Here is a 26,028-nt window from a genome sequence, read left to right on the forward strand (position 1 = left end):
TGGTGAGGTGAAAATTTATAGAGCTAGAGAAAGCCAATTGAATATATGTTTGCGATTGTACACTTAATCACTCCACTTATTTTTACGTTTGTTGAGGATATACAACAAAATTTTATTTTATTTTTGCAAATTTTGGTTCTTTTGTTTTATTATGCAATCGTACACTTAATCACTCGGGTTATTTTGCAATCCCTGAGATTGTATCACATATTTCAATCTTAAACTTTTTTCAAACTCATTTGTGACACCTCCTAGTATCTATTCCAGGACAGGACATATAAAACATTAATCTAAAAAAGGGTTTGTTTCATAACCTCTCAATTATGGCCTAACTGATTTTCGATTGACAACTTCTAAACAATTCTCCTTTTATTCTAAACCCAAATTTAGAGATAATTTAGGTGAAGTATCATCGATGTGGTAATGTGGTGTCATTCAATGATTCAACCTATTGTACTCGATATGTAGTTAGAATTTGCACAAAAAATATTGTTTTAATCTTCTATGTTTCCTTCCAACTTTTGTTGTATTTACTGAAGTTGGTCGGTACTCCATTGTCTCAAAATAATTTTATCTTTATCCAATTCGTTTTTCTTATAAAGACTTCAACTTTAGAGTAATTATTGTATTGGAGTTTGAAAAAGTAGGTGGCAAGTTACTACTATTTGTTCCTGTTGTGAATTTGTAATTTTTATTCTACTTGATAGTTTACAAGGAACTCACATTTTATATCTCTGCCGTTCATTATGACTTGGTATATACCTCTCCGTTTTACACTTGGATTTTTTCCTTGTCAAACTTCTTTTAGTTTGACTAATTAAGTTTATAGAAAAGTTTAACAACATCTACAATATTTAATTAGTTTCATTGAATCTAACATATATTTTGATATTATATGTTTGTTTGATGTTGAGAATGTTATTATATTTTTCCTTAAACTTGATCAAATTTTAAAAAATCGACTTAAAAAAGTCAAAATGTCCTATTGTATGAGACAGATGGAGTATATGCTAGATGGACGGGTATGTTTTTTTCCCCTAATGTGATTATGTGAGCATTTCCTCAGCGAGCAATTAGTCCAGGTATACACATTACTCCACTATACTACCTCCGTTCATAATATAATATAAAGAATTGGGGTATTCAAATTCAAATTTTTGTCACAAAATGTAAGAGATTAAGGGTATGTTCACTTTATAGCCAAAATTAACCATACCAAGTTTTAGCTTTCTCAAAATTTAGGAAGGTAACAATCCAAACATTGCCAAAACTTACCTCCACTACCAAAGTTTGGTAATTCTATAATCTTCCTCAAAAACATGACAAAAGAAACAAAACATAGGGGATGTTTAGTTTATTGCCAAAATAAACCTTACCAAGTTTTGGCTTTACCAAAATTTTACAAGTTAACAATCCAAACATTACCAAAAACTTGCCTCCACTATTAAACTTTGATAATTCTAGAATCTTCCTTTCACAAAAACTTAGTAAATATTGATTTAAGCATCAAAGTGAACAACCCCCATAGCTTAACACTTGTCAACTTTACCAAATGTTTTCCCTAAGTAGTATTACTTTTCCCTCCAACAACTCTCATTCAAATTTCTCCACACTTTACCCCAACCTACCTCCCACTTTTCAAATACTCCTCATTTAATTATGGACATAATAGTCTTTTCCTTTTTTTTTCTTTCTCTAAAACAACCTAATCCATTATGCGATGGAGGTAGTAGCCAAGGACTCCAAAATTCTGGTTGGACTACCTGCATATGGCCTGTGGCCCATTTTCAAGCGGCCCAAGTCATATTAGACTCAGTTCACAATAGTAACCAGGGATAAAAACAGAGCAGATATGGACGAACAATTATCATACCATATTCGCTTTCATATTTTTTGCCGGGTGTAAAAACGAATACGAATGGCTTGGATACAGAAACAAATACAAATTATCTCAAATACGAATAAGGATCGAATATAATCAGATATGAATATGGCAATATTTTTTTATCAAAACACGAAAACCACCTCAACTTCTAATAGAAACGAATATCATCATATATAATTAGCTCGTTTTATATAAAATATAGTATAATTTATAAACATATTTAAAAGTTTAAATAATATTAATAGTGTTGACTAGTGTTAAGAGATATGTTACTACTAAATTCTAAAAATGTACATTGAAAGACATAGAGTTATAAAGAAATGTGGTATATCTTATGGCTTTAGCGGATATCTAAATAGCACTGTTCACCGGATATCCGTACCCGTCGGAAACCCTGATATCATATTCGTATTCGTATTTGGGAGAAAATATCCCTATTCGAATTATCACTGTTCACCGCATATTCGTTTTTCTCCAATGCGTAGCAGTAACCACTAATCAAGCAAAACGACCACTCGAAAAATAAAAATCAAGCAAAACGAAGCAGCCGCGAAGCACTCCTCACATGGCGGGTAGCCGTCCAGTGCGTCGCCCATCCGAGAGGACTTTGACCAATCAGAGTATCAGTTCCCCCTGGAATTTCTTCTCAACCAAGTTCCTTACCAGCAAGGTACCTCCTAGGATCGATGCTATGCTAGCAATGCTGATTGGCCCCGTCAAGCAAGTGACACCTCTATTTAACCTCACCCCCAGCACCGTACATACCATATCCACCTCCAGTAGTCAAAGCACACTTGCATCAACTCCTTTTCACTCCACTCACTTGCACTCATAGACTGACTCCAGCAATGGTTCTTGGAGCCTGGTTGATGAGTCCAGCCTCCGTGCCATGGAGCCTCCTGGCGTACGGTGTCCTGGGCCTGGTGCTCCTGTGGCAGGCCGGCCGCCTGCTGCACAGCCTGTGGTGGCGGCCGCGGCGTCTGGAGCTGGCGCTGCGCGCGCAGGGCCTCCGCGGCACGCGCTACCGCTTCCTCACCGGCGACCTCGGGGAGCACGGGCGGCTGAACAGGGAGGCCTGGGCGAGGCCGCTGCCGCTGCGGTGCCACGACATCGCGCCGCGCGTCGCGCCGTTCCTCCACAACGCCGTCAGGGAGCACGGCAGCGCGTGCTTCACCTGGTTCGGCCCGACGCCGAAGGTGACAATCACCGACCCCGACCTGGCCAAGGGCGTCCTGTCCAACAAGTTCGGCCACTTTGAGAAGCCCAAGTTCCCGACTCTGACGAAGCTGTTTTCGGATAGCCTCGCCAACCACGAAGGCGAGAAGTGGGTCAAGCACAGGAGGATCCTTAACCCGGCTTTCCATCTCGAGAAACTCAAGGTACCTACCCAGACTATTTTTACTAGTAGTATTAGATAGATTTATTTTTTCTGTTTTTCTGCACCTCTCTGCATTGGAATATAATGTACGAATGATACTCTGCAGCTCATGCTTCCGGCATTTTCTGCATGCTGTGAGGAGCTGGTCAGTAAGTGGATGGAGTCCCTTGGTTCTGACGGCTCGTACGAAGTGGATGTCTGGCCGGAGATGCAGATCCTCACCGGAGATGTCATTTCTCGCACTGCATTCGGAAGTAGCTATCTTGAAGGAAGAAGGATCTTCCAGCTGCAGGCCGAGCAAACTGAGCGTCTCCTGAAATGCATGCAGAAGATTGTCATTCCTGGTTACATGTGAGAATTCAGCACTTAATATACCGAATAATTTAGTATGAGTTGAGGGTTAGTTTGGTCATCTTCTTTTTGATGATTCTCCCTGTTTATGATTGTGTTGGGATATATTCTTCATCTCAGGTCCTTGCCTACTAAAAACAACCGGAAGATGCATCAAATAAAGAAAGAGACCGATTCGATTTTACGGGGTCTAGTTGACAAAAGAATGCAAGCTATGAAAGAAGGTGAATGCACCAAAGATGATCTACTGGGTTTGTTGCTTGAGTCAAACATGAGACACACGGAAGAGGATGGCCAATCAAACCATGGATTGACAATCGAGGAGGTCATCGAGGAGTGCAAGTTGTTCTACTTCGCGGGAATGGAGACAACGTCAGTGCTACTCACCTGGACTATCCTGCTCCTAAGCATGCACCCAGAGTGGCAAGACCGTGCAAGGGAAGAGATCCTTGGACTATTCGGGAAAAACAAACCTGAATACGAAGGCCTGAGCCGCCTGAAAATCGTGAGTATATTGTAGAATTCGACAATACCACTTCGTTCTCATGAGATGACTTAAACAATTTGCAGCTAGAAGTAGTACTAAAACTCACTTATATGTGCATTGTGTAGGTGACAATGATCCTCTATGAGGTTCTTCGGTTGTACCCACCAGCCGTAACCTTCACTCGAAAGACATACAAGCAAATGGAGATCGGAGGTGTCACTTACCCGGCTGGTGTGATTGTCGAGCTCCCGGTGTTACTCATACACCATGACCCAAACATCTGGGGGAGTGATGCCCACGAGTTTAAGCCAGATAGGTTCGTTGAGGGGATCTCCAAGGCATCCAAGAATCCGGGCGCGTTCCTCCCATTCGGTTGGGGGCCACGTATTTGCATAGGTCAAAACTTCGCATTGCTTGAGGCCAAGATGGCATTGTGTATGATCTTACAGTGCTTCAAGCTTGAGCTCATGCCGTCGTATACTCATGCACCATATAGTATGGTAACTTTACGCCCGATGCATGGTGCGCAGATTAAGCTTAGAGCTATATGATTATTTCAGATTCATGTGTTTTAGTACAACAATTGGTTACGAGGGCATATTTGTAATTTACAACCAAATTTGGAGTTAACTATAATAAAATTTCTTAAGCTTAATTTTTATGGGAAAAGTCCAAATAACCCTCTACAAGTCACATGTATTTTCACTCTCCCCTCTACAACTCAATAGGTAAAAAAAAAACCACCACTCAATTTCTCTTCCAACTTACCCCCTTCCTTCCAGTTTTCAGTTTTCACTGATTTCTTCCATCGTTTGCTCAAATTTCTCATGACCCGTGTGAGCCTCCGGCATGGTGGTATGATGGGAACCGTAGCGCAAAGATACATCACTGCACTCGCTCTTTGGTGTAGTTATCTGTCAGCCGTGATATATCCGAAATTAGAACAGCAAAAACAATTGGCTATAACATGTTTCAGGCCCTAAAAATTCCAAATCAGCGAGTCACAGTAGTGCTGCTTTTGCTGAGGTGGGTCAGGACGCCATTGTAATTTCTCCTCGTTTTCCCTTTTTTTTGACACATTGTATTCCTTTCATGCAAAATTTGGAGTTAGCTTATCTTATAACATGAAATATGTGCAAATTAAGCGCCGGAGAGATAAGCCATGTGGCATGTCCTTATTCATGGAATTGGTCTCCATGCAAAATAACATGCGAAAGTGCTCGCTTGCATCTAGAGAGATCGAGAAAACTGCATATTTTTTGTTTAAAAAAAGGAGAGAAACGGGAGAAATATTAGGATTTCTAACCCATGATTTTTTTTCTTTAAAAGCAATTAATACATGTTAAATCAAAATTCAGGCAAGTAACTCCATGATAGTAACATCCTATATGAATAGAAAATAAAACATAAATTAAATAGTGAAACCAAAGGAGTTACAGCCTTACAGATTTATCATTTGAACAAATACAATCTACTACAGACTTAATTGAAAATTAAGACTAATCAAGCGTAATTACAAGTACTTATGCAAGTAACCCCAAGAATTTTCCTACAATATTAAGAAAATATTGAGATAAATACAGTTAAGACAAATACTATTACCATGTTCATATCTTATATTCTAGAAAACCAAAACCAATTGCTAGGTAGAAATCAATAATTTAACAGCAAAACACATAGTAATACACACAGGGCTATAAATTTGTTGGTGTGCTAACAGGCACGCTCGTTTTCTAATATGACACTTAATGCTATGTGAGACGACGCGTGTATAGTCTCTTTGTTATGATTAAAAAAATTGGTAGTATTGTTTTTATTTTGTGAGAATTTTCTCGGTGAGTAATTAGTTCAGTTACAAAATACTCCAATATAGCCAGTATGACAAGGACTCCAAAATTCTGCTTAGACTACCTGTATGGGCATGTGGCCCATGGCCCGTGGCCCATTTTCATGCAGCCCAATTCATCTGATATTCTTCACAATAGTAACCAAGCAAGCAAAAGTGCAAAACGAAGCAGCCGCGAAACAATCCTAAAATGATACTCCCTCCGGTCTAATAATACTTGTCGTTTTGATAAGGGTGAGGTTAAACTTGAGAATCTTTGATTATAAATCATTTTTAAAATATTTATCTAGATTAGTCTTAAAAAATACTTTAATAAGATCATATATTTGTTAACACTTTTATACGAATTATAATAGAAAATAATAGTCAAAGTTATTTTTTTTGGAGACCGTGCCCTTATCCAAAACGACGTTATCAACCTGAGGGAGTAGCATCGGGGCGTCACTCATCACCATCCGCGAGCACTTTGACTAATCAGAATATCAGTTCCCGCTGGAATTTCTTCTCTACGAAGTTCCTTACCTTCGTCTCCCGAGATATTCACTTTCTTATAATGTTTTACCACTCATTTTATTTAAAATATTTATATAAATATAATAAAAGGAAAAGTTACGTTTAAAATAAGTAAGTTGCAAATAAAATAAATAATAATTTTAAAATTTTTTAATAAGATAAATGGTCAAATAGTGCAATTAAAATGTCCCTATAAAGAGGGAGGGAGTACTACCTACCAATGCTAGCAACTCGGATCGGCTTGAACAGATCAACACAAGTGACTAATGCAACCAAGTAGCACCTCTATTTAACACAAATTTTGACAATTTAACCCTTTGGAAAAACTAATTTTATAAATGAACCGCCGCTAAAACTTACTTTAAAAATAATTTTTTTTCCACGCCAAATCATCTAGCGCTGACCTTAGACACCTCAGCGCCACGTCAATTGGCGCTGAATGCCGTGCCACCGCAAATGGGAGGCTAAGTCAGCGTGGCAACGCACATTCAGCGCCACGCTATTTGGCGCTGAGGTGTCTAAGTTCAGCGCCACACGATGTGACACTAAATAGAAGGGTCATTTTTAAAATAAATTTTGGCGGTGGTTTATTTATAAAAATAGTTTTTGTAAAGGACCAAATTGTCAAAATTTTTGTTAACCTCGCCCAACACCGTACCATATCCATCTCCAGTAGTCAAAAGCTTCTTTTCACACCACTCATCTGCACACTTGCACTCGTGGACTGACCCCAGCAATGGTTCTTGGAGCCGGGTTGAGGTGTCCAGCCTCCGTGCCATGGAGCTCGCTGGCGTACGGTCTCCTGGGCCTGGTGCTCCTGTGGCAGGGCGGCCGGCTGCTGCACCGGCTGTGGTGGCGGCCGCGGCGGCTGGAGCTGGCGCTGCGCGCGCAGGGCCTCCGCGGCACGCGCTACCGCTTCCTCACCGGCGACCTCGGGGAGCACGGGCGGCTGAACAGGGAGGCCTGGGCGAGGCCGCTGCCGCTGCGGTGCCACGACATCGCGCCGCGCGTCGCGCCGTTCCTCCACAGCAGCGTCAGGGAGCATGGCAAGGCGTGCTTCTCATGGTTCGGCCCGATCCCCAAGGTGACCATCGCCAACCCGGACCTGGCCAAGGACGTGCTGTCCAACAAATTCGGTCACTTGGAGAAGCACAAGTTCCAGGGTCTGACGAAGCTGCTCTCCGACGGCGTCGCCAGCCACGAGGGCGAGAAGTGGGTTAAGCACAGGAGGATCCTCAACCCGGCTTTCCATCTCGAGAAGCTCAAGGTGAACCACACAACACAGAAGTACAGAACCACACAACACTGCACTAGTAAACTCTTGCTTCTTCTCTCTCTCTCTCTCTCTCTCTCTCTCTCTCTCTCTCTCTCTCTCTGCTGTTTTCTGTATCTGAATATTGGAACGTGCGAGACTCTGCAGCGCATGCTGCCGGCGTTTTCCACGTGCTGCGAAGAGCTGATCAGCAGGTGGATGGAGTCCCTTGGTTCTGAAGGCTCGTACGAGGTGGATGTCTGGCCGGAGATGCAGAGCCTGACCGGAGATGTCATTTCTCGCACCGCATTCGGAAGCAGCTACCTTGAAGGGAGAAGGATCTTCCAGCTGCAGGCAGAGCAAGCTGAGCGCCTCTTGAAATGCGTTCAGAAGATTATTATTCCGGGTTACATGTGAGTTTACTACTTACAAATGACATTTGCAAACAAGAAAATAACTGTTAATTTATCTATGACTGTATGACATTAAGAAATATCACCTCCTTGTTTAATCAGTTCGCATTGTAAAAATGTGAATGGATTTTTCATTTCAGGTCCTTACCTACTAAAAACAACCGGAAGATGCATCAAATAAAGAAAGAGATTGATTCGATTCTACGGGGTCTAATTGGGAAAAGAATGCAAGCTATGAGAGAAGGTGAAAGCACCAAGGATGATCTACTGGGCCTGTTGCTCGAGTCAAACATGAGACACACGGCAGAGCATGGTCAGTCAAGCCAAGGGTTGACGATCGAGGAGGTCATCGAGGAATGCAAGCTGTTCTACTTCGCAGGAATGGAGACAACATCAGTGCTACTCACATGGACCATGCTGCTGCTAAGCATGCACCCAGAGTGGCAAGACCATGCAAGGGAAGAAATCCTAGGACTATTTGGGAAAAACAAACCTGAATACGAAGGTCTGAGCCGCCTCAAAATCATGAGTATCTTGTGGGATTCGATAATACCATGAGGTTGACGTCAACAATTTCGTAGCTGTGTAAAACTACTACAAATTAAAACTCGTTGATCTGTACGTATATGGTGCAGGTGACAATGATCCTCTACGAGGTTCTTCGGCTGTATCCACCGGCCGTGACCTTGACTCGGCAAACATATAAGCAGATTGAGATTGGAGGCGTCACTTACCCCGCTGGCGTGATCATCGAGCTCCCCTTGCTGCTCATCCACAGTGACCCAGACATATGGGGAAGTGATGTGCACAAGTTTAATCCAGAGAGGTTCGCTGAGGGGATTTCCAAGGCATCCAAGGATCCAGGCGCGTTCCTACCATTTAGTTGGGGCCCGAGAATCTGTATTGGCCAAAACTTCGCATTGCTTGAGACCAAGATGGCGTTGTGTATGATTCTTCAACACTTGGAGCTTGAGCTCGCTCTGTCATACACTCATGCACCACAAAGTATAATAACTTTGCGCCCTACGCATGGTGCACAGATTAAGCTTAGAGCTATATGATAGTTTTTTTCTGGTAGTTGTATGATCGTTTCAGCATGTATTCATTATAGTACAACTATTGTATATGAGTTGTGATATTTGTACCTTTGAAATAAAACTAGAAGCTATCTATTATAAATGATTTCTTGTCGAGCATAAGAATTTTAACACATTGGATTACTTTCAAAAAAAAAAGGGGGGGGGGGTCAGAAGTGCTATGAGTGGCTGCGCTGCTGATCTTTGGATTAATGAACACAAACATCAACTGGACAACAGATAAGAGATGTATAACAGTCCTCTGTTTTATTGTACTAGTTAGCGTGCAGGTGCAAGACATGTCGACATATATCGAATGGAGTGACACTAAGTCATGAACAAAATATTGGTGCTTTGTTTATTCCAGTTGTAATGGAGTAGATTTTATGTTGGCTGTGCATTGAGAAAGATTAGTGATGTTACCGTATAAAAGACCGTACATTGAGAAAGATTAGTGATGTTACTGTATGAAAACCTTCAGGAAATGCATATATCGAATGGAATAACACTTAAGTCATGAACAAAATATTAATGCTTAGTTTATTCTAGCTGTAAGGGAGTAGATTTCATTTTGGCTGTGCATTGAGAGAGATTAGTGATGGTGCTTTATAAAAAAGCTTTAGTTTGCTGTGCATGTATGGCTTGCTGGCCTGGCGAACTGGCCATTAATATTTAGATATGATTTAGCTTTTATAAAATCTGCATCCATATTTAATCTTTTTTGCCCTTTATTTTCGTAAGGTTGCTACAAATTGTGGGAATACACGGTAGTAAAAGTGGAATACATATGTGCATTGTACAGACAATTCAACAGGGAGAATTCATGAAGGATGCCAGAGCAACCTCCTCAGAAACCGCATCAGCAGAAGCATAATAAATTAATAACAGTAGGCAAAAACATATAATTAGATCTAAATACTTCATGCATACATGATAATTCATAGAAGCAAAATGTTACCAACAAAACAAGCCTGCTGCCTGCTAGTTTGCTGTGACCTCAGTACAAATCAGGTGAAAAATAGCAGTGCTTTCAGTTGGCCATGGTATAAGCAAATCAGGTGAAGGAAAGTGATTTAATCTATCCTTTTTTTTAAAAAACCTTAAACACTTTATTTAGAAGCATAGAACATGCCGGATTACAAAGTTCCTGGAATTGAAATTGTCTCTAATGTCATTAGCATGACATCTTCTGGTAGGATAAGCCAAATGCGATATATTTTGACAAACATAGACAGGGGCTGTATTAACACTGGATTTGGTTTCTTTTGCTAGTTGGTCAGCTAACTTGTTTATGCCCCTAGGAATCCACATGACCTGCAAAAGAGATTCAGGAATTGTGGCAACGATCTGACTCCAAATAGGTCTTAAGCTCCAATGACCTGGCTCCGTTTGAAATCTTCCTTTTCTAAGGGTTTCCACAATGGTAGAATTATCAGAGAGGAGAGTCACTCCTTCAATGTTAAGAAGACAGTCACCTCCAAAGCAAGTTGAAGCGCCATTAACTCAGCCTGCAAGGAAGAGCAAGGAACCTCGGAGGAGGCTTTAAGAAAAATGGCATTATGAGTAGATGGCATATGAAAGAAAATTTCCATTCCTGTGATTCCATTTTCCCATGCTGCATCTATGTAACATCTGGTTCCGTCTGGCAGTCTTCCAGGTCCCCTCCCCCTTTGTTCTTCCTGCAAATTCTCTTGTATTGAATTATAAGAAGAGAATTTTATTTTAAGTGTTGATCATAGCTTCAGCTGCCATGCAGACTTGAGGAGGCTCCATTTTTTCCCCCTGAAATTTAAGATCATTTCTTGCCTTCCAAATTTGCAACATTATTATAAGAATCCTATTAAGCACTGAATTAGAAGAACCATTATTAATGAATTAGAAGAACAATTATTATTTGGCACTGCACGTGGGAACCTCAATGTACGATATCTAGATAGCACAGCATACATATGGCAAGGCTCATAAATTGACCTCAAAGTTGGCAGTGGTAGACTGGTAGGCAAGCATTCCGTCAAAGACATAGCAAGCATGCATATATTAATGAACCACATTGTTAATTAGCAGGTTTACCTGTTGAAAGCAGGAGATTAAAAGTTTGGGCGTTCGTCAGCGACGTGCGAGGGCATTGGGCATCGGCGTCCCCTGCTCAGTCGTGGAGCAGAGGATGGCGTTGTCCCCTGCTCCCCGCCGCCGCCACCTCCCCTGCCGCTCATCTCGCCCCGGCCGCCGCCGGTGGCGCTTCCCTCCTACGCGACTCGCCGGCCGGGGCCGAGCGGGAGGCGCCGCTGGCGGCGGCGGCGGCGGCGGCGGGGAGGGGCGTCGGGAGGGTGGGGCGCCGGCGAGGAGGTGCGTCGGGAGTCGGCCACTCGGGAGGGTGGGTGCCGCCCGGTGGCGGTTTGGAGCGAGAGGGAAGGGCGCGGCGTGGGATTTGACGACGTGGGCGGGGATTTTGCGACGGGAAGAGGCGTGGGAGCGTTAATCTAATTCTAGTTTGAGTTCTAATTCCTGTGTTAATCCAACTCACGATGTGGATCGTTGGATGAGAGGATCTAACGATTAAGAATAGGTGGGTGTACTAAAAAGAAAACTGGTGCTTTTTATATTAGTCTAGATTATTCTGGTGTATACAAAGTTGGTAAAAGATTGTACAATCCTATTTGTATAGGATAGGCCTTTTTGTCGAGAATACATAAGAATTAGGTTATTAATTGTTTATTTTTGTCGGAAACTATACGAACCTAATACATGCTTAGGTTTTGACAACAAAGATGGCTTAGCTTGTTAAGCCTAACTAAGAAGCCAATTCGATCGGCTTATTAAGTCCAACAAAAAAAAAATCTAATTCAAGCTCAAGAACTTCTTTTATATCTTAAAAGAAGCACGTAAAATTTCATTATTGTTCTTTTATATTTTTAAATGTGTATTGGCCAAAATCGTTTTAGCTTTAAAAAACAGATTATTCTAATAGTTTTTCTTTCATAATTTTCACTTTAAAATACATAGTTTTACACATGTATTTATTTGAGTTATTTTTTTAATTTATATAAGCAGAAATACATTTTTTTTGTCCAAATCAATTTTTCTATTATATAATTAATATTTTTTAAAATGTAATTATTCATACGGAATAATAGTTACCAACTTGTATGTGAAAAAAGAGTTTTCAAAAAATATAGTATATTCTGATTCAATTATAATTTCCCCATCGATCATTTTATTTTTTTTCTTATAAATAAATATACCGTCGTAATTGGACTGAGTTCCCATTAATTGAAGTTTCCATTTCTGTTATTTTTTATTTCAAATTTCATTCTTGTGGTGCTATGGACTTTAGTTCTGATACAAATCTTCTTTTCAACTCATAAATATTTTTTTTCTGAATTTCAACATTTCTGAGGTGTGTAAATGAGTTCTTTTATTTTATTAGTAGTCACAGGCTCACAGCACCTCATGGTCGTCCCGATCGTGGCATTTCTGGGTTGGAATTTCTTCTCCACCAAGTTCATTTGGGCATAGCTGGCCCAAATGTTCGTTAGTCTTGTTTACACTCCAAGAAACCATAAACAAATTAGCACAGGAGACTAATGCAACCCAGTGACAACTCTATATAACATGGCGCGAAATCCGTACCTCATCCATCCCCACTTCTCCGGTCAAATTAAGTACTAGTCCAGTTGCATCAGCTTCTTGCTATTCAGAGTCCACAGCAATGGTTTTTGGAGAGTTGTTCAGCCGAGCCTCACTGCCACCACCATGGAGCCTCCTGGCGTACGGCCTCGTCGGGCCGGTGCTTCTGTGGCAGGCCGGCCGCCTGCTCGACCGGCTGTGGTGGCGGCCGCGGCGGCTGGAGCGCGCGCTGCGCGCGCAGGGGCTCCGCGGCACCGCGTACCGGTTCCTCCTCGGCGACCTCAGGGAGTTCGGCCGGCTCAACGAGGAGGCGTGGTCGTCGGCGCCGCTGCCGCTGGGCTGCCACGACATCGTGCCCCGGGTCACCCCGTTCGTGCACCGCAACGTGCGGGATAACGGCAGGCCGTGCTGCTTCTCCTGGTTCGGCCCCATCCCCAGCGTCACCATCACCGACCCCGCCCAGGTCAGGGACGTGCTGTCCAACAAGCTCGGCCACTTCGAGAAGCCCAAGCTCCCGGCACTTACCAAGCTTCTCGCCGACGGCCTCACCAGCCACGACGGTGAGAAGTGGGTCAAGCACAGGAGGATCATGAACCCTGCGTTCCATCTCGAGAAGCTCAAGGTACATCACGTGAAAGCGTCTCACTCGTACAGACGTACGTACGCTAGGTTGATCGTAGGATTGTATAGTAATGCGGTATGGGTTGATTTGTAGCTCATGCTGCCGGCGTTTTCTACGTGCTGTGAAGAGCTTGTCGGGAAATGGATGGATTCCCTTGGTCCCGACGGTTCGTGCGAGCTGGATGTTTGGCCGGAGATGCAGAGTCTCACCGGAGATGTCATCTCTCGCACGGCATTCGGCAGCAGCTACAGTGAAGGAAGGAGGATCTTCCAGCTGCAGACTGAGCAAGCTGAGCTCTTCATAGGAGCCATTCAGAAGTTCGTCATTCCGGGTTACATGTGAGCAACAAATTCCATGGTCCCCTCGGGCATACTCTGTTTAACTCTGCTGTTACAGCAGGCTACATTTTGGTCACTGACTATTCCCTTCTTAAATCGAACTTGTTAATGTCAAGTTGAATGATTTTCTATACTGCAGGTACTTGCCTACCAAAAAGAACAGAAGGATGCGGAGGATCAACAGTGAGGTTGAATCCATTCTGCGAGGAATAATTGGAAAAAGGATGCAGGCCATCGCGGAAGGCGAAAGCACCAACGATGATCTGCTGGGCCTGCTGCTCGAGTCCAATATGAGGCACGCAGACGAGAATGGACGATCCAGCCCAGGGATGACAACTGAAGATGTTATCGAGGAGTGCAAGCTGTTCTACTTCGCAGGAATGGAGACAACGTCAGTGCTGCTCACATGGACCATGGTTGTTCTGAGCATGCACCCGGAATGGCAAGACCGTGCAAGGGAGGAGGTTCTTGGTCTGTTTGGGAGGGACAAACCTGAGTACGAAGGCCTCAGCCGACTCAAGACGGTAAGTACTCGGAGAAACAATAACACTACACTGAATATCGTATTTCCTTTCATGTTGTCAGTGTCGACAATTAATTCAGACATCGATTTATCGGTCTCTGCATTTATGCTTTCAGGTCACCATGGTTTTATACGAGGTTCTTCGGTTGTACCCGCCGGCGATCGTCTTCAGCCGGAAGACGTACAAGGAGATGGAGATCGGGGGCGTCGTGTACCCCAGAGGCGTGATCCTCGAACTGCCTGTGCTGTTTATCCACCACGACCGCGAAATCTGGGGCAGAGACGTGCACGAGTTCAGGCCGGAGAGGTTCGCCGAGGGGATCTCCAGGGCGTCCAACGACCGCGGCGCGTTCCTCCCGTTTGGCTGGGGGCCGCGGGTCTGCATCGGCCAGAACTTCGCGCTGCTCGAGGCTAAGATGGCCTTGTGCATGATCCTCCAGCGCTTCGAGTTCGAGCTCGCTGCGTCCTACACCCACGCACCGCACACCGTCATGACGTTGCATCCCATGCACGGCGCGCAGATGAAGCTTAGGATGATCTAATCTGGTCGTGATATTCGGTCACGTAACATACTTATTGTTTCTTGTGACTTGCGTACGGTGTACCTATGAAATGCCCTATGAAATGATGCTTTCTTCACTTGTATGGATGTTGGAAATAAAAATTCAAGGAGATATGGGCTTTTGATTGGCCCAAGTATTTACTCATTGAACAATGAAATCTACCCACAGAAGGAACAAGTCCACTTTATGTCCCTCATTTTCATCGAGTTTAAAATCGTTGCCTAGACTGTAATACCAGAAATCTTGATCCCCTAACTTGCAAAAATTACGTCCTATGATAATATGGATGGCTGGTTTCATTGATGTGGCATCCTAGTCATCAAGGAGAAAATAAAAAAGTACTATGTGGGAGCACATATTTAAGTGGCTCATGCCACGAGAGATGCCGTTGTCCAAGCCACTCTCAGCACGCCATCTTGTGCCAGCACTCCTCCCGCTCGTGCATGCCGATGTAGGATTGTAAAGGGCTTTTCCCACCCCAAAAGCTAGCCATTGAGGTGAGGGGCTCCCCCACTTATATGTTAGGTCCTTTACCCTTCCACGATCAATGTGGAACTATTCAACAATCTCCCCCTTCACATATTGGTGTCCCTCAACCCTTCACCGCCCCTTCACCGTTTCACCACGGTCCCTTAGGTATACGGGCCCCGCAGGCACCCACGGTCCATCAGGCCTGCACACACTATGTCTATCGGACCAAAGATGTTAAACTAGCTAGGCTCTGATGCCAAAATTGTAGGATCGTAAAGAGTCTTTTCCACCCCAAAAGCTAGCCATTGAGGTAAGGGGCTCCCTCACTTATATGTTAGGTCATTTGCCCTTCCACGACCAATGTGGGACTATTCAACAGCCGACGCCGCCTTGGCGATAGCCTCCCACCAAGCGCGGTGCCGCAGTGCACCCCACATCGTCGCCGCCCCCTAGCACGGTGTACCTTGTGGAGCCCCTCCCGTCACTCGCGCTCTGTGCTCCACAACAACATCCTTGCATTCATGTCCCCCTCCAAGGACGGGAGGCTGACCTCATGTACCACGCGCTCCACTCCAACTGCCACCCCCTCCTCCATCACATGTGCCACTGTCCACACCACGTTCCTCCACAAGCGCCACCTCGACGACTTCTTCATGCTCCACTGGTTCACCCTCCAAGCCATCGTCCTGCCAACCAGATGACGTGGCGTGTTGCTACCTCATCGTTGCCAGGGAGGCCCCCCATCACGGACCATTGAAGCCCCCATATCGCCAACCTCCCACCACAGTTGTCACCTCCCGCGGACGAGCTCGCTGGCTACCCCCCTATCTTCGCTGGCCAAGGGCGACTGTGAAGGAGAAGAGGGAGGCGAGGGAGCCGGCATGCGAGCTCAACTTTGGTGACCTTGGGCGCTGATGCGGGAGGCCTTGTGGGCGTTGGCCTTGGCGTACTTTTCGGCATCCTCCTCTCGGCTGTGCGTGTCACAGGACATGGCCCTCCCGTGTTGGTGCCACAGTGACACCCAAGGTCACTAAGGTCAGGCTTGCGCGCTATGCGCACTGCAGAGGAGGAGTATAAGCTTGTCGGCCCCTCACCTCCCTTCTTTTCTAGGACAGGCTCACCGACCGTCTCTGCGTCCATAGCTGCCACCCTTGAACTGCGTGTGTAGTTGGGGAAAAAGATAGAAGAAAGAATTGTACACTGACATGTGGCCCCACATGCTTTGTTTATCTATCTTTTTTTACTAGGATGCCACATCAATGAAAACCAACTATTTATATTTCCATGAGATCTAATTTAGACTGTTTTGCCAAGATTGAACGAACCTTTCTAGTTTTACAATTAAGTATGTCGGTTAAACATAACGTAAAGATGAGAGATGGTTAGTGGACTTATCCCCCACGAAAGACCAAAGACACATTTTCCATCTCGGCCCAACTAGTTAACATGATTAATGATGGACCATATCCCATTATCCATAATTGGGCCGTAAAGGAAGCACTGAACACTCACGTAGACATAGGGTTGGCAACGGGGCGGGTCAGGTACGGGTTGGGCCAGAACGCCCCCGCCCCCGCTCCCCGACTTCTCCTCCCGGCCCCGTGTAACATCCTCAAATTTTAAACTAAAATTTGACTGCATCATGCTGACTTTTGATTAAATTAGTGTGTTTAAAAATTTATTTGATTTCTTAATTGGTTCAAGTGTTACTTCCTTATAACCCTACTAATTTACCCTAAATATTCCCTTTATTCCAAACCTTAGTAAATTTGAGCAAATTCTCTCAAATTTCAAACTTTAGATTATTTCCTTAAGTTTACCTTAACATTAGTGAGGATTCACTACACTCCAAACCCTAGTAAAACTCTTCCAAATTCATAGTTCAAATTCAATCTTTTCTAGAAAAAAATACTCAAATTTACTGAATTTCACTGTTCATTGCCTTCAAGGTGTTCGGCAGAATGCCTAGCCCAACTAACTCAGCCCAATCCCTGTCCAATCCTTTGCAAAGTCTATGTTGAATCCTTGGGGCCCACATCCCACTCAAAAACTGTGGTTTAGTTGGCCTTCTCCTCCCCTTGGCGCGCCGCCCGGGCATCCGACTTAGCCGCGCGCCGTGTCGCCGCGCATCGGCCTCGGGGCCGCTTGCGCGTGCCCGACCGCCTTGGCGCGTCGTCGCCCGTCCGACGCCCTCAGACCGCCGCCGCCGCACAAATCTTGACGACGACAAAGCCAGGACGACGACAGCCGCAAGAAATCGCCGCTCGACGCCATGCGCGCCCGTCCAAAGCCGCCGCCGAGTCCGATTTTGATTCTACCCATGGTGAATCACGCCAATTCTTGCCGCACGGTTGGATTGAAGATAGACGGTGGTATCCCCTCTCACAATTCAAACCATTCACCCCCGAGTCGGCCGTTTTCACCCTCGCCGCCACTGCGCATCGCGCCCGGATTGGCGCCAACACGTCGCCAGCCGATTTCGCACGCGGTCAAGCCAATCCTTCGCTGGTAAGTATTCAAACGTGGCCTCCCGCCACTCAAATTGATCTTGCCCGTCCTCTCACAGCCTCTGCCGCCCCAGCCATATCCAATCCTTGAGCTCATCCATGGCGATGACGGTGTCCGAGCTCATCCGTTCCTCCTAGCCCTATAAATAGGACCCCAATCCCTTCCTTGTCCATCATCGATCATCAACAACCATAGCCCCACAACCCCGAAGCTTTGATTCACCAATCGCCCGTCGGTCGAACACCTTGTGCGCGATCGACTCCACATCCCTCCATCCATCTTCCGCCCTAAATACCCCTTAGAACACCTTATATCAACTATGTTATAGTATATTAGACCCTAACCCAAGCCCTGCGTCGAGTTTTACCTCGCCGCGCCAAGCCAAGCACCGCCGCCCTCGCACTGCTCTGTTCTTCGCCCCCGAGAAGTTTTTCCGGCCGCAATCCTCCGTTTCAACCGATCTCGGTGAGTTCTTCCGTTTTAACCATCTACATACTCCCTAGATTCTATTTTAGCAATCACTTTGCACTATCATGTCGCCCTCTGGGCTGCCGACGTGAGCACGACCGCTGCCAATGGAGGCGCTCGTCAGCAAGTATTCTCCGTACCTTGCCAAAGATCGGCAAGCTGCTGGAATCCATCTAAGTACCTCGTAGATGCTCTAGGAGCCCTCCCCTAGCCATGTCTCACTCACATCACCCCGATCACCTTCACGGCTTAACTATGCCACTGCCGTCCTAGCCGTTAGCTCAACCACAAACCAAATTAACCCCTCCGCCGCCGCTCGCCGTCGCCGGAGAACCCTAGCTCCCTCCCCTCCTCGGCCGCAACCACTTTCCCCCTCCATCGCCCGATTTGGGGAATGGCCGGAGGTAGAAGAAGAGAAGAGAGAGAGAGAGAGACTGACAGGTGGGATCCGCACACAGTGCTATTTCACATTTATTTGATTTTCAAAACTTTAGAAGCCCATATCTTTTAAAATATAGATCCAATTCCAGTGAAATTTGGACGAATATTCTTCTAAAATCATTCTCTATCTTTTGAGCCCCTTTTTTCTATTTTTGCATTTTATTTCATTTTCTCCATTTTTCTTATTTTTGGATTTTATTTGAATTTCTTTTAAATTTGAATTTTTATATGTCTAACCCTAGGTCTTGAGGATTCTTCTGACTCAATAGATAATATCAATGAATCTCAGGACATCGAGCAAGGCAAGTTACCATATAACTTTTGATCATTTAGACCTATATTTTACAAATTATTTATTTATAGCCTTCTATTCAATATTCTATTTTATATGCATAAATCAATCATAGAAACCCAGATAATTTTAGTATTGCCTACTTTGCTTACAATCTGGTTAAAATACCTTATACTTAGATTGGCACAGTACGTAAGATTTGGATGATTTCCGGGTGGCTAGTACTGTCTCGATCGATATAAGTTTTACCAGGTACTTATGTCGAACGAACAGGTACGACCGCAGTTTCTAGAATGGGGACAAACCTAGTTATTATGTTAATTAGCAATATGGCACCTCTGTATAGTGGTTCTTATTTTTAAGTCCTCGCGCAAGAGGCAACTATAGCCGCGAAGGGCAACTTTAACCATTACCATGTACAGGTAAATGGTTTGTGATACTCGAGTATAAACTATATGGTATATTTCTAAACCCTGATCGAGATGACGTGGTGTCATACGATCAGTTCCCCTTAAATATCTCGGGAACGCCAGAACTCCTCTTGCTGCTGTTAACAATACGTTCAGAGCATATAAGGATATAAGTTCATGGAACAGGTGCCACAATTGTTAATGACTTAATACTAGGCCATGACTAAAGCCGACGATTATCAGCAAGTCGTGGACTGCGGGTAAAGCGTACATCTGCTGCAATAAAATATCTTTGAAACTATTCGAATAGCCGTACTCATGGAGTTGAGTACCGGGACTCATATGGTACCCTGGTTAGAAATTTAAAGTCTATATATTTATGAATTCTTGATATAATTCTTCCAGATTGTTTATTATTGCTTTTTGCAAAGAACCCTCCTATATGCTAATGCATAACATATTTCCATGATAACTTGCTGAGCATTGTAAATACTCATCCTTGCTCTTATAACCCCTTTTCAGATTTCGGTCAAGAGGAGGACCCTTATAACTATTACTACGATGACCCCCATAATTTAGAAAACCTCTAAAGGTTATACCTCCCTAGTCAGAATGTATAGAAACTTCCGCTGTGTATTAATTCTAGTTACTCAATTAGATGAGTACCTATTATTGTAAAACCCTTAGTATTGTAAAACTTTAACATATGCAATGAAAAACCAGGTATATTGTATGTATCAATATTTACTGATCCAGGGATTGATACATTAATTCATTGATTAGTTTCGGGCTTCGACACCCCGGCCCCGCAGAGATGGTCGGGTGAAAACCATCACCCGTCCCCGCCCCCGCAGGGGACCCATGGGTGAGCGGGGCCCACACCACCCGGCTAACGACTGACGATTGAGTACTGACAAGAGAGGAGCCGCATAGCAGCGGCGACGCCGACGAGGGACAGCTACAGACAGGTGGCTAGGGACTGGGCGTCACTGCCGCCACCGCCGCGGATGCGCCTCCCTGGCCGCCGCCACCACGGATGTGCCCTCCCTAGCCGCCGCCGCCGCCGTGGATGCGATGCTAGCCCTTGCCGTCGCCGTCGCGGATGCGTCGCTGACGCCGACGCAGATGGCTGCGCCCCTGGTCGTCGACGCCGCCGCCCGCAAGAGGCCGCCGACGCCGCCCGCGCATGGCTGCTGCTTCCGCTGTCCACGCGTGGCCGCCGTCGCCGCCCGCGCGGGGCCGCCGTCACCGGCTCGCTGCCCGCGTGTGGCTGGTGCCGCTGCCGTCTTCCGCTATCCGCGTGACGGCTAGGTGGGGTGGGAAGGGAAATGAGGATAAGGTTAGGGAAGGGAATAGATGAGGAATTAGGGTTAGACTTGATGGGTCTTTTGGGCTCGTAATATGCTACTATTTCATAGTCCAATATACATCCTCCGGGGACCCGCGGGTGGATGTCCTCACCCGTCCCCGCCCCCGCTCATGACCGGGGCCCCGGACCTGACTCCCCGCGGGTTAAAATCCACACCCGCCCCCGCCCCCGCCCCCGTAGGGGCAGGTCCCCTGCGGGTCCCCGGCCCCATGTGGGAAATTGCCATCCCTACGTAAACACGAGAAGAAGAAAACATGAGGTAAGACCCATGCTTATTTTTTTCTCTATAATTCCTATAGAATACTCTATTCCATAGGAATTTCAGAAAAATTAATAGAAATCATCCATCATTTCAAAGGGCTTCATAGGATTATTTCCCATAGGGTATAGATCCTTTGGAATTACTATGTTTTTGTTTATTTCAAAGAGGACCTAAACATGATGACACTCTCTCTTGTGGCTCGATCTTCTGGTGAGATGATAACTCTCGCTTAGATAGAGTGCGACGTTTACGATGTGGCTACCTACCGGAACAAGCCCAGGACGTCGTGTAATCGCTACAGCACAAATGATGTCGTACCAACCGTGACATGCGGTTGATGATCCCTGCAATGCAAACGAGAGAACACTGCAAGAACAAGATAAGATGCAATCTAAATAATGCGAATAGGTAATTAAGTACAAATGAATAGTTCCGATTGAAGTGGTAGATCTAATCAACCTGGCAAATCAACACACCATCTATTGGGGGCTCTGAATCTATAGTCACCGACTAATCGAGCGAGGATTAGAGACAAGGTGAATGACACTTGGCAAAATTCAACTAAACAAAACCCAATTGTTCTAGAGGGTGTACATAGACATTTAAAGAGGAAAATAGATCTAGGGTTTAGTGTTAATTCGTGGAGGTGGAGGGAGACATTTCCGAGATAGGCCTAGTCTATTACAAAGCCCAAGGCCCAAATTCGGTTTCAGGAACAACACTGTCTTGTTTTGATGATTCCTGTTGACTCGGAATGAATTTGGATATGAGACCAAATGTATTTGAAAGGTGGCGAGATAATCTTTCCATGAAGTCCAAGATCACCCAAATCAGAGTTGGCATGAAGACGCTAGGTCCGTTTGAAGTCAGTGATGTCTCTTAAGGCTGAACTGGACTTGGACTTGGAATTATCATTAGAACGTGTGAATTATGTGTGTATCCGACGAAGTGATGTCCTCATCAAAACATGAAAAAAAATTTAGGCTGAAAATAGATTTTTTAATATAGGAAAAAGTCCAAATTACCTCCCCCCACCTATTGTGGCAATACGAACTACCCTCGTCAATTAAAAAACCAGACGTTTTTCACCCTCAACTTTTTATACCAGATGAATTACTCCCATGTCCGACTCCGGAGCGGTTTTGGTCATACGTGGCGCATACGTAGCAGCCCAGTCATCATAAGAAAATAAAAAAAATAGTGAGGGCCTATTGTCAGTTCCATCACTTCTCTCGGTCACGACATGTGAGTCCTACCTTTTTTTTTTGTTGTTGGTTAGACAGCACGTGTCGTCACGTACGATTAAAACCGCTCCGGAGTTTGTCAGGTGGTAATTTGTCCGATATAAAAAGTTGAGGGTAAAGGATATTTGGTTTTTTTATTGAGAGAGGTAATTTGTACGGCCACAATAGTCTTAGCTATAATTCAAGTTTTTTCATTTAATATATTATCCGAAACAGCTTTTTGTTGCTTAACCCCGCACTCCTCCATCTCGCCCCCTCTCATCTCTGCAAAATCATTTCCATCCTACGTTGGAGGCTAGTTGGGTCCTGGCCTGGATACATATACGGCCACTGGACTGGATATTGGCTACAGGGCTACAGGCTACAGCATCTGAACAGCACAATCGATTAATTAAGTAGGAACTGGCCCACCAATTTAATGAAATATCAATAAACAATTAGTCCACTAATAACACCCCCTATTCATATCATCATATAGTGCCGATGAAAGGCGAACCACACGTAGACAAAGACGGGTATATGCGACAATAGCTCCAGTTTTTTATGACAAGACAAATTAAACTAATGCTCAATTATTTTGTCTGCTAGACTGCTGCTCTGCTATATGCTTGTCCAAAGATCGTGACAATTTCGCTGAGGTGTCAAAGGCATGTGCGCAATTCTTGTGATAATGACGCGGATCATATTCATGCAATAGAATATTGTTCCACATTATGGCACATAACATGTCCAAAGAATAAATGCAAGTACATGTGCGCAATTTGGGGACGAAGCCATGATCAAGGTACGTTGCGTAAGAGTTATAGCTCCCTGTGTGTTACAGAAAGTTTGATAACATCCGTAGAATATGGTTCCAATCAATATCTGTCGATTAGATGCTCTCACTGTCAATCCAACAACTTGGAAGAAAGTTTGATAACATTCATAGAATATGGCTCAATATCTGTCAATGGCTGAATATGGTATTTTTGTGTGGAATCTATCTATTAACTTATGAAAGGAATAGAAAAATGAGCCTCCACGTTCGCTCTCACGGCCTAGAAATTCTCATATTAATCGGAGAAAAAGAAAAACAGAGTACATATAGAAATACAATTTAGAAATAGTTGAAATTCGAAATTAAAAAATAAGTAATATTGGAAGAGGATACTAGAGTCCATATAGAAATACAATTAAGAAATAATAAAAATTCGGAATTAAAAATAACAAATATTAGAAGTAGAGTATAGAGTCCATATAGAAATACAATTAAGAAATAATAGAAATTCAGAATTAAAAATAAGGAATATTACAAGTAGAGTATAGAGTCCATATAGAAATAAAATTAAGAAATAATAGAAAATCAAAATTAAAAATAAGGAATATTAGAAGTAGAGTATAGTGTCCATATAGTAATACAATTAAGAAATAATAGAAATTCGGAATTAAAAACAAGGAATATTAGAAGTAGAGTATAGAGTCCGTATAGGAATTTAAAACTAACTAAAATTTGGAATAAACATAATAAAATTAAAAGTAGAATTTAGAGTTTGTATAAAAATACAATTTACAAATAACTAAAATTCATTTTTTAAAAAAAAACATGGGAAGAAGAGTCTAAAGTCAATATAGGAATACAATTTAGAAGTAACTGAAATTCGAAATTAAAAATTAAAGAATATTGAAAGATAAGTTTAGAGTCTACATAGAAATACAATTAGAAATAATAAAAATTCAGAATTAAAAATAAATAATATTAAAAAAAGAGCCTAGAGTCTATATAGAAATATAATTTACAGGTAACGAAAATTCGGAATTAAAAAAATATATTGAAAGACGAGTCTAGAGTCCATATAGGAATATAATTTATAAATTACTAAAGTTTGATATTAAAAATAATTAATAACTAACACGTATATAAAATACAATATGAATATTACACATTAGTAGTTTCGTAAAGTTAGTACAAAATTTAAAATTATGTTGTCATTTTAATATATTTGAATAATACGTTGAGAAAACATATATGCTATTATATGAGAGAAGATATAATGATACTAGCCGTGCAATCTGCGCGGGCCACCATACTAGTTTAATCAAAACAATAATCAGCCGCTCATCTCAGAGATTCTAGTTTAGCTCTAAGAAAGACAACCATCTCTAAATTTACCATCCTTATATGTGACAATTAACTATTTACCACACCTGATCCAACACATGAATTACAAATAGTTAAACGTCAACTCTAATAATGACAAATAGCTAAATACCCTGTGGTTTTGTAACTTATAGCCGTTCATTAATCAACCATAATAATTAGATATAGCTTTTTTTTAGCAAATGACTGAATAAATTTTTTGTTAAAGAAAAGAACAACTTGGAAGAGAAGTATAGGCTGTCCGTCGACTCGCAGCATCAGAAATTGGGCACCTCTCCTTCCAGTAACTATTTTCACAGCAATTTTTGGCAGTGAAATACGATGCAGGGTAATGTTAAATTTTGATAACTCTATCTCTACTTCGTACATTTAAAAATGTTACATAAACAAGCAAGAAACATCATCTTTTATATCCACTAAAGCCATTCACAGTACGCCGACGTGACGAGTGGCTCTAGCTTGCTACATCGGAACTGCCACTCCACATTCGTGTTGTGCCCTAATGAGGCTTGTCATGCCTTGCAGAAGCCACGATTTCCATGTACATCAATGCGAGGCCACACCGGAGGGGTGGGTAGCCGAGACTCGCTAACGTGTTAGGAGAGGACATGGCCACGTAACGCGTGTGGGCCCTTTCGTGTAGTTGATAGCATGGTTGGCTGGAGGGAAGATATGTAGATCTAGAGGAACTTACTAGGAGGAGACTATCATTACCGATCACTGAGCTCATCGAACCACACCGATGATGCTTTGATCTACAGATGAGTAGGCAGCTTGCCAGGCTTGCGCTACCCTGATATGCTCGTTGTCAAACTACGTTGCCCTGATATACTTAACCTCATAGTGTGAAGAGGGGAGAGACAACACTAGAGAATGAAGAAAGGAGAGAGATGATGGCCATAGAGCTCTGCGCATAGCATTAGAGTGGGGAGCGAGGAGATAGGCGACAAGCGTATCACTGACTAAGAAAAAAGAGGAAAGCTGGCAAAGAGAGGAAAACCCATGGTAGAGGAGAGTGGACCGAGTGAATGAATGGGGAGGAGAGACAGTAGTTATTTTATATTAATTTTAGATTTTAAGGTGTTTAATATATAATTTTAAACTTTTATACAGATTATAAAATACAAGGACTAAAATAAGAAAATATTAGAGGCTAACATGAAAAGTTGAAACTATTTCACGAGAACACCATGTATTGTGAGGGATTTTATTTTAGATATATGGTCTCAACATATATGACAGCCATGTGATATCAAGCTACTCAATGAGACCACGTGCACTGTAAATGTCCTTAATATCCTTAAAAAGAAAGTAGAAAACATGTCACTATACTCCTTCAAGACAGTCCACAATTTTAGTACCTCTCGTCAGATAGAGAAGCATCCAAGACTAATCACTCATTGTCAATTGTTTCTTCTGGTTTAAATCACGCATTGACAATTGTTTCTTCTTGTTTCCGCCCGTTCCCTAAGGCTGAGTTCTTTTCCCAACTTTCCAAACTCACCTCCCTTATTTTCCGCACGCACGCTTTTTAAACGATTAAACGGTGTGT

General features: G+C 43.4%; 3 protein-coding genes across 7 annotated transcripts; all 3 read left to right on the plus strand.

Moving 5' to 3' along the window:
- The first annotated feature begins 2,651 nt into the window (after window positions 1-2,651).
- On the plus strand, window positions 2,652-4,762 carry LOC4326660 (cytochrome P450 CYP72A616). Its single transcript, XM_015767015.3, has 4 exons — window positions 2,652-3,264; window positions 3,370-3,614; window positions 3,735-4,119; window positions 4,227-4,762. Exons 1-4 carry the CDS (start codon window positions 2,734-2,736, stop codon window positions 4,650-4,652), a joined length of 1,587 nt encoding a protein of 528 aa, XP_015622501.1. The 5' UTR covers window positions 2,652-2,733; the 3' UTR covers window positions 4,653-4,762.
- Window positions 4,763-7,127: 2,365 nt separating this feature from the next.
- LOC9272564 (cytochrome P450 CYP72A616) lies at window positions 7,128-9,304 on the plus strand. 5 transcript variants are annotated; one of them, XM_066304968.1, is made up of 4 exons: window positions 7,129-7,727; window positions 7,881-8,125; window positions 8,266-8,684; window positions 8,761-9,304. In XM_066304968.1, exons 1-3 carry the CDS (start codon window positions 7,197-7,199, stop codon window positions 8,681-8,683), a joined length of 1,194 nt encoding a protein of 397 aa, XP_066161065.1. In that variant the 5' UTR covers window positions 7,129-7,196; the 3' UTR covers window position 8,684; window positions 8,761-9,304. The 5 variants fall into 5 exon arrangements, with proteins under 5 accessions (XP_015622503.1, XP_066161065.1, XP_015622502.1 ...); XM_066304970.1 differs by having other exon boundaries at window positions 7,130-7,727; window positions 8,266-8,650; XM_015767018.3 differs by having other exon boundaries at window positions 7,130-7,727; window positions 8,266-8,630.
- A 3,534-nt stretch (window positions 9,305-12,838) lies between these two features.
- Window positions 12,839-15,026, plus strand: LOC4326661 (cytochrome P450 CYP72A616). Its single transcript, XM_015776094.3, has 4 exons — window positions 12,839-13,450; window positions 13,544-13,788; window positions 13,928-14,312; window positions 14,428-15,026. Exons 1-4 carry the CDS (start codon window positions 12,911-12,913, stop codon window positions 14,851-14,853), a joined length of 1,596 nt encoding a protein of 531 aa, XP_015631580.1. The 5' UTR covers window positions 12,839-12,910; the 3' UTR covers window positions 14,854-15,026.
- The last annotated feature ends 11,002 nt before the right edge of the window (window positions 15,027-26,028 follow it).

This window comes from Oryza sativa, chromosome 1, assembly GCF_034140825.1.
Source record: "Oryza sativa Japonica Group chromosome 1, ASM3414082v1".
Classification (NCBI taxonomy): domain Eukaryota; kingdom Viridiplantae; phylum Streptophyta; class Magnoliopsida; order Poales; family Poaceae; genus Oryza; species Oryza sativa.